Genomic DNA, 12,577 nt, shown 5'->3' on the forward strand with positions numbered 1-12,577 from the left:
CTAACTTTAATCCTTTAAATTTTCATAAAAACCCATTTTTTAAAACCATGTTCAAAACTAAAGATTTAGGGCTTAGATTTTAGCTTAAGGGATAGAGTTAAAACTCTTACCTTGGTTAGCTTAAACTAGATTTGAGAATCTTAAAGCTTCTACCTTTGCTTGCTCTTAGGGAGGAAGAAAAAGAGAGAAAAGGATTATATTTTTAGAGGCTTGGTTTCATGTGAAAAACTCTAAGTTTAAGGGATTTTTATCATTTAAAACCATCTAGGGGTAAATTGCTAATTTGATCACTCTCCTTTTTAAACACATATTAAAATCATCACTTACCCTATGTTCTTGGGCAAAACTTAGGCCCACTACTCTTATAAACTGGTCCAAATAGGTTTAGGAGGTCTAATGGGTTCGATTTATGGGTTTCGGGTTGACCAAAACTACTGACTCAAAAATCGGGATATTACATAGATAACTGATCATATTTGCAATTTTGTAAAAAGAAAATATAATTTTAAGATAACCATATTTAAAATGTATAATTGTAATGAATTTTAGTAATATATACTAATTTTAATATATATAATTCAATTGAAGTGCCATTTATCAAAATTTTTGGGCTGCATAGAACATTCCATTTCCATATCCAACTCATATCTCTCGTCTTGATGGACGCATTCATACACACAAATATTTCGGATAAATGTTCAATTTATTCAAAATTTGTCAAAATTAATTATTTTTTCTTTTAAATACTTAAACTACACTAAGTTGGTACAATAGAATTTCTTAAATAAAGTTAGGAGTTCGAAATCTTTGTGATTGTGAATGAAACAAACTGAATTAAGAGAATCACCCTCATTATATGCTTATGCAAAACTCGATCTGATTAATAAGATATTTATTTGATTATAAATTACAATATATTACTAATTAAAATAATTTAGATATCTAAAAAAAAAAATAATATTAAAGAAACTCGCACTTAAATAAAAATAAATTTAAATTAACAAATCAAATATATAAATTATACATGATAAAACTAAAATCTGAATACTTGAAATTTCCAAAATCTCAAATCACCATTACAACCAGCTAAAATTTATCCAAATTTAAGTTAATATTCATATTTGTTAATGTTTTCCAACAACTTAATTAGCACTCCACCGAAGACCATCAAGAGACGAGCTATAAGCCCAATTGTTGATGCAATCCAATCAAATCAAAGAGCAGTAAACTTCCGAGTAGTTCTCTTGGCAAAAAGTGAACGAAACAGGGAAGCTTCACGACAAAAATATAGTGGAGAGATGGCCTTGTTTGTCAAAAAGAGAAATATATCTCTAACGAAAAGACAGATATATAACTTCTAAAACAAGTAGAAAGTGCCCAATGAACAAAACTTCTCGGCTGAGTAGAAATTGTCCCGTCTTTTTAATCATGAATGAGCGTGGACTGGGCAGCAACTTCTAATAATTATTAAAAGTATTTTATCGTCCAATGATGTGAACTCCTTCGTATCTAACTTGTAGAGAAAGGTACTGGGAACCGAGTGATCATGTTTTATATATATAGCAGCTGGACCGACGGTCATTTTTGTGAAGAACTGCCAAGGCTGAATTCATTAGTTACTCAGTGGGAATTACTTTAATATGGCCAGCGGAATAGCGTTTGATCTGCTCCTTGGAGTTGGTAACGACCACGAAAACGAAGTTTTCGAGCTTTCTTACGCTGCATTCGCTGAAGAGTTGCAGCTCCAGGAGATCCTTAAGGAGTCCATGGTCGCTTCTGAAAATGCAGCTTGCGAAGCCACCAAGAAACCTGGATGTCCTGTCTGCTATAGATTGTCCTGCATGGAATGTTCTACCCCACACCAGGGCTCAGGGTTTCCAGAGCCTCAGGTCATCGACCTCGCGGAGAGGGCAGCACCTTGTTCCCATCAAAGATTTAGATGCATTGAGCAACAAAGGATAAACGAGAATGACAACGAAAGGGAGCGTTTCCCGTGGAGGAGACCTACAGAAAGATTCAGGGGAAGGAGGATGGGAGATGTTCCTCAGGCTCAAACCAGTTCAAGGTCAGTGTATTCTTAACTTTCTTTTAATATATATATTAACTAACATCAGCAACTTTGGTTGACATTTATTTAAAACAATTCTCTAGCAATGAATTTCAAGCAAAAACCAGTTCATTGGGCGAAAACGATCTAATTGCTGGCATCGGTAATACTGAGGATCCTAAGAGTAAAGGCATAGCCATGGATGATGGCTGGTTGCTGGAGGATAACAATACAAATGCTGTTCAGGAAGATGATTATGATTCCTTGAACGACGAGGATGAGTTTGATTCCGACTACAGTCAAAAGAGCCATGAGAGTGGTAAAAAGAGTACCTGGTTCAAGGAATTTTTCGAGAGAATGGATGCTTTGAACATTGAGGAGATCGATGAAACTCTGTGGCACTGTCCAGCATGCATAGGTGGTCCTGGTGCCACCAAATGGTACAGAAGCATCAGTGACCTGATTGCACATTCCAAAAAGATTGGATCGAGAAGGGTGAAGTTACATCGAGAGCTTGCAAAGATTCTAGAAACGGAGCTGTGCATTAAGGGAACCTCAATTCTTCATGCAGGCCCTATATCTGGTACATGGAAAGGTTTAACAGACGATGCATTCGCTGAAGAGCTGCAGCTCGAGGAGATCCTTAAGGAGTCCATGGTCGCTTTTGAAAATGCAGCTTGCGAAGCCACCAAGAAACCTGGATGTTCTTTCTGCAATAGATTGTCCTGCATGGAATGTTGTACCCCCCACCAGGGCTCAGGGTTTCCAGAGCCTCAGGTCATCAACCTTGCGGAGAGGGCAGTACATCGTTCCCATCAGAGATTTAGATGCATTGAGCAACAAAGGATAAACGAGAATGACAACGGAAGTGAGCGTTTCCAGTGGAGGAGACCTACAGCAAGATTCTGGGGAAGGAGGATGGGAGATGTTCCTCAGGCTCAAAATAGTTCAAGGTCAGTGTTTTCTTAACTTGTTTTTAATATATATAATATATTAACTAACATCAGCAACTTTGGTTGACATTTATTTAAAACAATTCTCCAGCAATGAATTTCATGCAAAAACCAGTTCATTGGGCGAAAGCGATCTAATTGCTGGCACCGTTAATACTGAGGATCCTAAGGATAAAGGCATAGCCATTGATGATGGCTGGTTGCTGGTCTCTAAATGGAAATCCGACAGCAGAGTTGGAAACAGAGCTGACAAACTGTGGGTTGATGCCCATCATCCTAATCCTTTAAAGGGTTCAAAGGATAACAATACAAATGCTGTTCAGGAAGATGATTATGATTCCTTGAACGACGAGGATGAGTTTGATTCCGACTACAATCAAAAGAGCCATGAGAGTGGTAAAAAGAGTACCTGGTTCAAGGAATTTTTCGAGAGAAAGGATGCTTTGAACATTGAGGAGATCGATGAAACTCCGTGGCACTGTCCAGCATGCAAAGGTGGTCCTGGTGCCACCAAATGGTACAGAAGCATCAGTGACCTTATTGCACATTCCAAAAATATTGGATCGAGAAGGGTGAAGTTACATCGAGAGCTTGCAAAGCTTCTAGAAACGGAGCTGTGCATTAAGGGAACCTCAATTCCTCCTGCTGGCCCTATATCTGGTACATGGAAAGGTTTAACAGACGATGCAAGAGATCATGAACTGGTTTGGCCTCCCATGGTTGTCATTAGTAACACGTTGACGAGCAATATTCAAGATGGAAAGGTGATACGATCAACCATTATTCTTTTGGTTTTTAACGGTTGTATTAATGATGCTTCTTTCATCTAATATGGAATGTGCAATTTCTTTCAGTTCATTGGCATGGGAAATCAAGAGCTTCTTGAGCACTTCAGCTCGTATCCGGCTTTAAAGGCTCAACACTCCTATGGTCCTAAAGGTCACCGTGGTTTGAGTGTCTTGATTTTCGAGAAGTCTGCGGTAGGTTATCTAGAAGCTGAGAGGCTACATAAGAATTTTCTCGAGCAACGATTAGGTCGATCTGCTTGGAATTCTTGTACAAACGAGGTCCTTCCCAGTGGAGAGCGTCAACTTTACGGTTACATGGCACTGAAGGAAGACCTAGATGTCTTCAACCAGCATTTCCAAGGTACTCTTAGCCACTCGTACTGTTGAGGGTATCAATTAGTTGTTCTGGATGATTCAACTAACATGCTCAAGATTTACACTTGCTTCTAGTTCATTCTCTCTTCAAGTGACATGTTATTGTTATTGGTTAGGTAAATCCAAGATCAAATTTGAGCTGAAATCATATCAAGAAGCGGTCCTGAATGAAATCAAGGAAATGAAGGAGAACAGCCAACATGTCATCTTGTTGAAGGATAGGCTTGAAGAAGAAACAAAACGAGCAGAAGTTTTTGAAAGATCAGTTAATAATCTGAGTAGGAACCTACAACAAAAAATGGAGGACATCCGTATATTTGAAAAAAGGGTCAAATCAATGCATGAAGAAAACGAAGAAGAGGTAATACTGGAACAAATTCCAGTTGAAATTTCCCTTGTGTGCATTAGGTTGCTATTAAATACACATATTGGTGACTGAAAGTCGAGTGTTGAATTTCTCAGATTGAATCCCAGGAGAGCTTTTACAAGGATCAAATCAAGATTCTTGAAGCAAGAGTGAAAGAGCTTGAAGGGAAGTTGCAGGTATTAGGTGCAAATACTTTACTTACAGGAGAACCTGACACGGCCAACCTAAGGGAGGAGTGTAGTAACACCAATTCAACAGCAACCTTGGTATCGACGAGGATTCAAATTTGAAGAATGGAAATCTCTCAATGAAGAGTGAATTTTAAACATCCAAACTATGAGTTTCAAGACTTTAAAGCAACTCCTGAAGTAATATTAATGTATGATGTGGATGCCTTGTTGGGTACCATATAATTGTTCTTTAGTTCCCACCAATTTATAGTCGAGATTTACTTATAAGGACTGGTTTAGCATTGATTCTAAAAACTATTTTTGAAAATTAAGTTTTTTAAATTTCTATGGGGTAAACTGTGTCAATAGTCCTTTTTATTTTCGGTCTGACTGATTTTGGTTATTGATTTTTTTTTACCATCAATTAAATTCACCATTTTTCCAACCATTTAGAGGAGGGTGGCTACGATGTTGAAACTTATTTTCTAAGAGGAGGAGAAGAAAATTGTGGGGTTTTTTAATTTTTAATTGTCAATTCAGACTTCGGTTAATGTTAGTGGAAGTTGACGACGGGAGGATTTAAACTAAACGGACCAATGATATAAGGGACCAAACACACTTAATTAAAAAATTGATAACTAAAGCCGGTCATTCTAAAATTAAAGGGGACTATTGTCATAATTTACCCATTTCTTTATTTTTCAAAAGTGATATTAAAGATGGATAAAAGAAGGAACAGATTTTAAGGGTTACCCCTTGATGAAGGAGTTCAATCAGACTAAGGATCTTCAGTTAAATTACTATAAAATCTATGCCGCTTCCTCCACTTTGTTAGAAGAAAAAAAATACAAAAAAGGGGAGCCTTGTGGAGTGTAGAGACAGTTAGTAGAGAGTCTGATACGATCATGGCACAAATGAATCCATCATCTGATCTTGATTTTGTTGATGATTTTTACTTTTCGGCACTCTTTGATGAAAGCGAAGATGAAATCTTTCCTCCGTCCGACGACAAGTATGCCGAGGAGTTGCAGTTTCAAGAGGCTCTCATGTCATCAACAGTCTCTTCGAACAAGGGTAAAAGCGCCATCTGCAACTCATACATCGCCAATGTTTCATCGCCCATATTAATCCAAGTCATGCCCCTGCCCGGCCCCATGGACACGGAAACAAAGGCAGCCGGTGAATCCTCCTTAAGTTTCTGTGAGATTTGCGTTGAAAGGAAAGAAAATGATCAGATGTTCACAACGGAAACCTGCAATCACTCTTACTGTTCTGATTGCATCACCAAGCATGTCTTGACAAGGGTTGAAGAAAGCGTGACCATTATAAGGTGCCCCGGAGTGAATTGCGGGACTGTCTTGGAACTCGATGTCTGTAGGCCTCTGCTTCCCGAGCCGGTAATCCATCGATGGGAAGATGCTCTTTGTCTGGAGTTTATTAATGCTTCCCAGAGATTTTACTGCCCTTTCAGGGATTGCTCGGCCTTGTTGCTGAATGATGGAGGGGAAGCTATTAGAGAATCTGAGTGCCCTTTCTGCCATAGATTGTTTTGTGCACAATGTTATGTGCCATGGCATCCGGGGATCGAATGTGCAGAATTACAGAGTCTTAATGAGGATGAAAGAGGCAGAGAAGATCTCATGTTGAGGGAACTTGCCAATGAGCAAAAATGGTCTAGGTGCCCCAGGTGCAAATATTATGTTGAAAGAACATTAGGCTGCCCACATATGATTTGCAGGTCAGTTAAAATATTCTACTGATTTATAACACTGATTCATAAATTATAATGAATGATTTCCCTTGTCTTTGGAATTTGAATGATTAGATGTAGATTTTATGCTTGCATATACTGGAATAGGTAAAATTCCGTCGAACTCGTATAGTATAGATGTGTTTATAATGGACTCTTGAGAATTGTAGAACTGGACATGCTTCAAAACTTCTTAACAATAGCATTAGGAGTTGTCCTATGATCGTGGTTGCAGGTGTCAGTTCCAGTTTTGTTATGGTTGTGGGGAACAGTGGAATGATAATCACGGTGGTTGCTCGAGGAACTAAGAGCACAACAATTCAACAAGACCACAGTAAATGTTATCATCTTTTTAGTTGTTTTTAGTCTCTGAGAAAAATTTGCATCATATGTGGAGTAAGTTCAATTTGGTCTAATGTTCTAGTTTCTGAAAGACCAGACTCTTTGTTCAATTTAGTACTGAGAATTGCTAGTTATTATTCTAGTATTTGAATGATGTTTATCAGTTTTAGGTTTGTTTTGGGTTCAAATCCTGTTATCCTACCTATTACTGCTCCTTTGAGCTGTAACGGGAGAATCGTTTTAGATCGATTAAAATTAAGCATATATAATCTATCATTTTTTCCATATTATATATGATATATGATAGTATAGGTGTGCGCGATGTATTGAGGTTATAAAATAAAAGAATCATCTTTTTCACAATCTTATTTATTATGATAAGAAAGCGTTCTTAGTTCAGTTCGGTAGAACGTGGGTCTCCAAAACCCAATGTTGTAGGTTCAGATCCCACATAATGCGAGAATAGAACCCTATATTAAATATTATATTTCAGAAATTTACGAAATTTTCTATTGTATGATACGTGGTTGTACATCGACAAGCAAGAAGAAGAAAGAAATTAACTAGCACTTCATGTAGGTATACTCTAAAAATACCTTGGGTACAATATTGACGATCTCACAAAGATTGAGTTTCGATGAATTTTCATTTATTGATCCCATCTTTTACAGAATCGATCCCCTACAAGAATATGTGGAGCATCGATCCCCTACAAGAATATGTGGAGCTCAGCATGTCTGGAAGCACAGGAGAACGATCTTTTGCTAATATTATTACTAGTATTCGATACTAGGTCATTCATAGCATTACTATACCTTCTCTATTCATCGCGGGTTGGTTATTCGTCAGCACGGGTTTAGCTCATGATGTGTTTGGAAGCCCTCGTCTAAATGAGTATTTTATAGAGAGCCGACAAGGAATTCCATTAATAAATGACTACTTTGATTATTTGGAACAACTAGATGAATTTAGTAGATCTTTTTAGGAGGACCCAATGACCATAGATCGAACCTATCCAATCTCTACAGTGTGATGGCTGTTCACGGACTAGTTGTACTTGTTGTTACTTTTTTTGGGGTTAATATTCATCCAACGATAAACTTAATTCGAATTAATTATAGAGCTATGACAATCGAACGAATAAAATGTTGAATTAAATCATACTAGTCTCTATCGTGGGTTATTATCATGGTTATCAAAACCGGACCGAACCGGCCAGTTGAACCGTGAACCGTGAACCAGTGGCCTGTCCGGTCCGATTAACTTCCAAAATCAGTTTTGCAATGAACCGGCTGAGAACCAGTAGAACCGATTGAAAACCGGTGTTAACCGGCTGAGAACCGACAAAACCGGTATGAACCGTCGATTCTGTTTTTTTTATTTTAAAACAAAATTAAACCAAACGACGTCGTTTGTTAAACGCACCGAGTCGAACTCGAGTATTGCTGAGCTAAACTAAAACTTTAAAAGTAAGCTCAACTCGACTCAAAAACTCGCGAGCTAAAAATTATCAAACTCAACTTGAACTCGAAATATAATATTGAAACTTGAACTCGTAAAGGCTCGAACTCAAAAAAAAATTTAGAAGCTCAATTGAAGCCTAAAACTCGAGCTCGATTGAAGTGAAAAAATAGTTCACTCTATACTCACCAAAAGACTATGATTTTGAATGTCAAATTACCTCTATTATTTATAGAAGTCAGTTGGGATGCTCTTCTATGTTTTTTAGTCACGTGGGATTGTTTTGTTCTCCTATTTTGACTCTTTAGACTTTTGGGATGCTCTTCTATGTTTCTTAGTCATGTGAGATTGTTTTGTTCTCCTATTTTTGTTCTTCTATGCTCTTTAGATGTTTTCCTGTAGTGTTGTATATATTAATATTGTTTTGAATATTATGTAAAATTTTAAAAAATATATTATTTTATATAATCCGGTTGAACCAGGTTGAACCACGGTTAAACCAGTGAATCAGTACCTTCACCTGTTTAAGATCCGGTCCGGTTTTAAAAACATTGGTTATTACTCATTCTTGTACTTGCTGTTTTATTTTTCAATTATTTCTTCAATTAAAAAAAGAGTAGTAGAATATTAAATAGTAGTAGGAATTCTCTTATCCCATTGAGAAGGATTGTATCTCATAATTATCTATTATTGTTATTGTTCTTGATTGATCAAGTTAGTGGTTCATTTTCTGGTAGTCTATTTGTCAAATATACATGCTGAAAATGCACATTAAAAGCATTGATTTGTTAAGACAAAATGGGGTAACATTAAAGAAACCTTTTTATTTAGGTGGGATTAAAAGAGGAGAATAAAGGTGATAGTAGCTAAAGGAAGAACATGAACTTTTTCACATATTAATCTGTTGGAAATGTATAGTATGAGCGCTCCCTAATGACCTTTTTTCTTTTCTTAAGCTACTGCACCCTGTATGTTGTGCTATTTTCTGATCTTTAACTTAAGCAAGCAAATGTAGCCATACTGAGGAAATAGCTCTTTTTCTCTACTTAAGTTCCTTTATGTGCTAGTATTGTACCGATCTTACATCCAAGTCTTTGGCCGATTACATGATATTTTTAGGCACTCTTCTCTATTCATAATCTTGGGAGAATTTTGTAGCAAACAGAATGGATAATCCCCCGCTTTCATGAAGGACATTCCAGTGCAGTGAGTCTCTTTTCGATTTTGTTTGCTCATGTAGGAATCTGTTTTCCTTGAAGATAATCAGTGCTTTTAGTATGCAATATGAGATCTTCCAGTCTAGTAGATCTCTCACTTCTATTCAGTATCACGGCTACCCGTTTGTCATTCACCTGAACAGTTCTAGGATCGGGTGTGTTGCTTGAAACCAGTAAAGGGTCCCTGTATGAGTGATGAAGATGGGGTGGGGAACCAAGGTACCCATGATCCTGGCTAACAAATACAATGGCTACCCAGTAAACCGTTCTGTGACACATTGCATGGCTCGAGCTCTTCGGTCTGCACTGTGGGTTAACAAATACAAAGGCTAAGGAAGCAGAGCAAACGCTAGCCCGATCAGCAATATTGCACCAAAAGTGCTTTACGTTCTACTTTACCAAATGAAATAACCTATATTCCCCTCTCCCCCACCATATATCACTTAATAAATATGAGATTTTCATCTCGATATATAGTAGTGATAGTCGATAAAATTGCGGTCCAAATTCCATTTCCTTTAGCGACAAAACAAGATAATTAACTAAACGGGATACTACCATTATGCTTAACGAAATTATTTAATTCACGTGTCAGTTTTAGATTGGTGGCAGAGGACTTTTGTTCTGATGTAACTACTTCCCTGTCTTTGTTTTTTAGCTTTCTGGCGGTAAGTGACAGTAATCAAACAAAAATTGACGAAGATTTTGTATAAAAAATGACATCTTCGCAGGCAAGTTATAATTACAAAAGGCTTTTTTTAATAGGACTCTGCTTCATTGTTATTTCCCTTAGTGTTATTATTTTCCTTTACCTTCCCCGTTAATTTAATTGTAAAATAGAAACTTGGAAACTAAGTTCCCTGTAATAGAATAAACATTGGATATTATTTATATACAGATGTTGAAATTTTGGGATGGGTGAAGGGTATAACTGAAAGCACAAGTCAAAGATTCATATCCACACATTTTTTATTCTATTTGTTTAATTTTGGAAACTAAAGTCAAGTCTCTGTCGCTTAGTTGTTGATAAATTACTTGGATCGGTATGGACATTTTCCTAGCAAGTTACACGAAAGTTAAATCACAAGGGGCATGTTCCTAGCAAGTTAGCTTCAAAGCTATGTCATTTATATATACCGATTGTGAACATCAGGGCTAGTTAATAGAAAGTGAAGAAGATAGGTCCTGTAATTAGGTGCTTGTAACATGGCACATGCTTCGTCTTATTTCAATTCTGCAGGAGAGATTTATTGGTCTGCTCTTTTCGGAAACGAAGTAGAGGATTTGGAAGACTTAGATGCCCAACTGGCTGAAGAGTTGCAGTTTCAAGAAGCAATATTGCTCTCGGCTGAAGAAACCATCTTGTACTCATCCTCGGCCTCAAGGGTGACCGATACACGAGCCAGCTCCTGGTTGCCGAAGCAAGGCCAAGAAGTTCTGCAAGAAAAGCCGGTGAATCCTCCCGAACCTACTGTGAGATTTGTGTTGATAGAAAAGAAAGGCATCAAATGTTCACAATCCCGGGTTGCTCTCACTCATTTTGTGTTGATTGCATTAACGCATACGTAAAGACAAGGTTGGAGCAACATATAACCATCATCATGTGCCTGGGGGAGGATTGTGGGGTCTTGTTGGAGCTTGAAGCATGTAGGCCTCGGCTTCCTAAAGAGGCAATCGATCGCTGGGAAGATTTGCTATGCGAAGAGCTACTTTGCGCAACGGGTGAGAGGCTTTACTGTCCTTTCAAAGATTGTTCAGCTTTGTTGCTGAATGATAACCAAGGAGAAGCGATGGCAGAAACCGAGTGTCCTAACTGCCATAGATTGTTTTGTGTTCAATGTAATGTTCCGTGGCATCCAGGGATCAGCTGTGAGGAGTACCAGACGCTGAGTGAGGATGAGAGAGGAAGGGATGACCTAATGGTGAGGAACCTTGCCAAAGAGAAAAAATGGCGCAATTGTCCCAGTTGCCGTTTCATGGTAGAAAGAACCGAAGGCTGCCCGCATATGACTTGCAGGTTAGTCTATGATTTATACTTGTTTGCTTACTTAGAAAGTACTTTGAGAAATCCGTGCTGCTTTTGATGAAAAACAGTTTCATTTCGAAACTAACGAACACCTCGATATCGGTGCAAAGAAATAGCTAATAATGAACCAGAATTCCAATCGAGTTGGTTCATATGCTTACTAGACTTCATTTACGCTTATGGTTGCAGGTGCAGGTACCAATTTTGTTATGCGTGTGGAGCAAAATGGACTCATGATCATGGTGGTTGCCAGGGAAACTAAGAAACATGTATAGAACACAAGGATAAGAATGTGAAACAGCAGTTGGTGAAAATATTTTCAAGCATTGGAGTAGCTCTTACCATCCAGATGGAGAACAAACAGGAACTGCCCTGAAGTTCGGTTTATGTTTAATGCTGTATAAAGCAGGAAGCAAACAACTGCAGTGTGAAAAAATGATCTGTTACTAAATTTGTGTCAATTTGTAACTATCATGTGGCTTTGTTTTCCTGTAAATTTACCGTATTACTTTCAACAAGTGAAATCCTCACGTCTTGAATTCATTACCAGACTTCTTTGTGAACATCATTTTCTTGTGTCTGACAACATATGCTAGATTTTAGTTTACAACATAAGGATGATTTTTTCCAAACCTAATCATTAATCAAATCCAAGTTCCACATGAATTATGTCAATCTGATAGCAACCCCTTTATTTACAGACTAATTCATTTAAAATTCAATCGATGCACTACTCTTGGCCAAAACTGCTGATTCTCATTCAAATTCAAATAGCCAAGTAACTTGTCCAAATTACTTATGTTTATGTCATGAAAGTGGTTCTCGAAGGAATGGGTTAATTTGCAGGATATTGACATTTTCATTTTCCATTCTATGAAAGATTTGATATCATATATGGCATAAGATCGAATCATCATTATTTTATTATAAATAAAATGAATTTGTACATATATTAATTACCAAATGGTCCTTGTAATTGCAAAAAAAAAATGTAAACTTTTCAGCCACTCTTCAATGTTAGAAAAAGTGAGGTGATTTAATTCATGAATTTTATAATTAAATTAAATTTTATATCATTTTT

The 12,577-nt window shown here is 37.3% G+C and overlaps 2 protein-coding genes and 1 pseudogene across 2 annotated transcripts; all 3 read left to right on the forward strand.

Annotated features, from left to right (window-relative positions):
• Positions 1-1,508: 1,508 nt before the first annotated feature.
• Positions 1,509-4,821, forward strand: LOC120131676. Its single transcript, XM_039148614.1, has 6 exons — positions 1,509-2,065; positions 2,152-3,000; positions 3,092-3,764; positions 3,855-4,149; positions 4,280-4,524; positions 4,626-4,821. The coding sequence occupies exons 1-6, from the start codon at positions 1,641-1,643 to the stop codon at positions 4,818-4,820; spliced, it is 2,682 nt and encodes an 893-aa protein (XP_039004545.1). The 5' UTR covers positions 1,509-1,640; the 3' UTR covers position 4,821.
• A 639-nt stretch (positions 4,822-5,460) lies between these two features.
• On the forward strand, positions 5,461-6,946 carry LOC120131709 (probable E3 ubiquitin-protein ligase RNF217). The gene is made up of 2 exons (XM_039148638.1): positions 5,461-6,438; positions 6,686-6,946. Exons 1-2 carry the CDS (start codon positions 5,606-5,608, stop codon positions 6,756-6,758), a joined length of 906 nt encoding a protein of 301 aa, XP_039004569.1. The 5' UTR covers positions 5,461-5,605; the 3' UTR covers positions 6,759-6,946.
• A 3,582-nt stretch (positions 6,947-10,528) lies between these two features.
• On the forward strand, positions 10,529-11,967 carry LOC120131710 (annotated as a pseudogene).
• The last annotated feature ends 610 nt before the right edge of the window (positions 11,968-12,577 follow it).

This window comes from Hibiscus syriacus, unplaced genomic scaffold (assembly GCF_006381635.1).
Source record: "Hibiscus syriacus cultivar Baekdansim isolate YM2019G1 unplaced genomic scaffold, ASM638163v2 tig00110556_pilon, whole genome shotgun sequence".
NCBI classification, from domain to species: Eukaryota; Viridiplantae; Streptophyta; class Magnoliopsida; order Malvales; family Malvaceae; genus Hibiscus; species Hibiscus syriacus.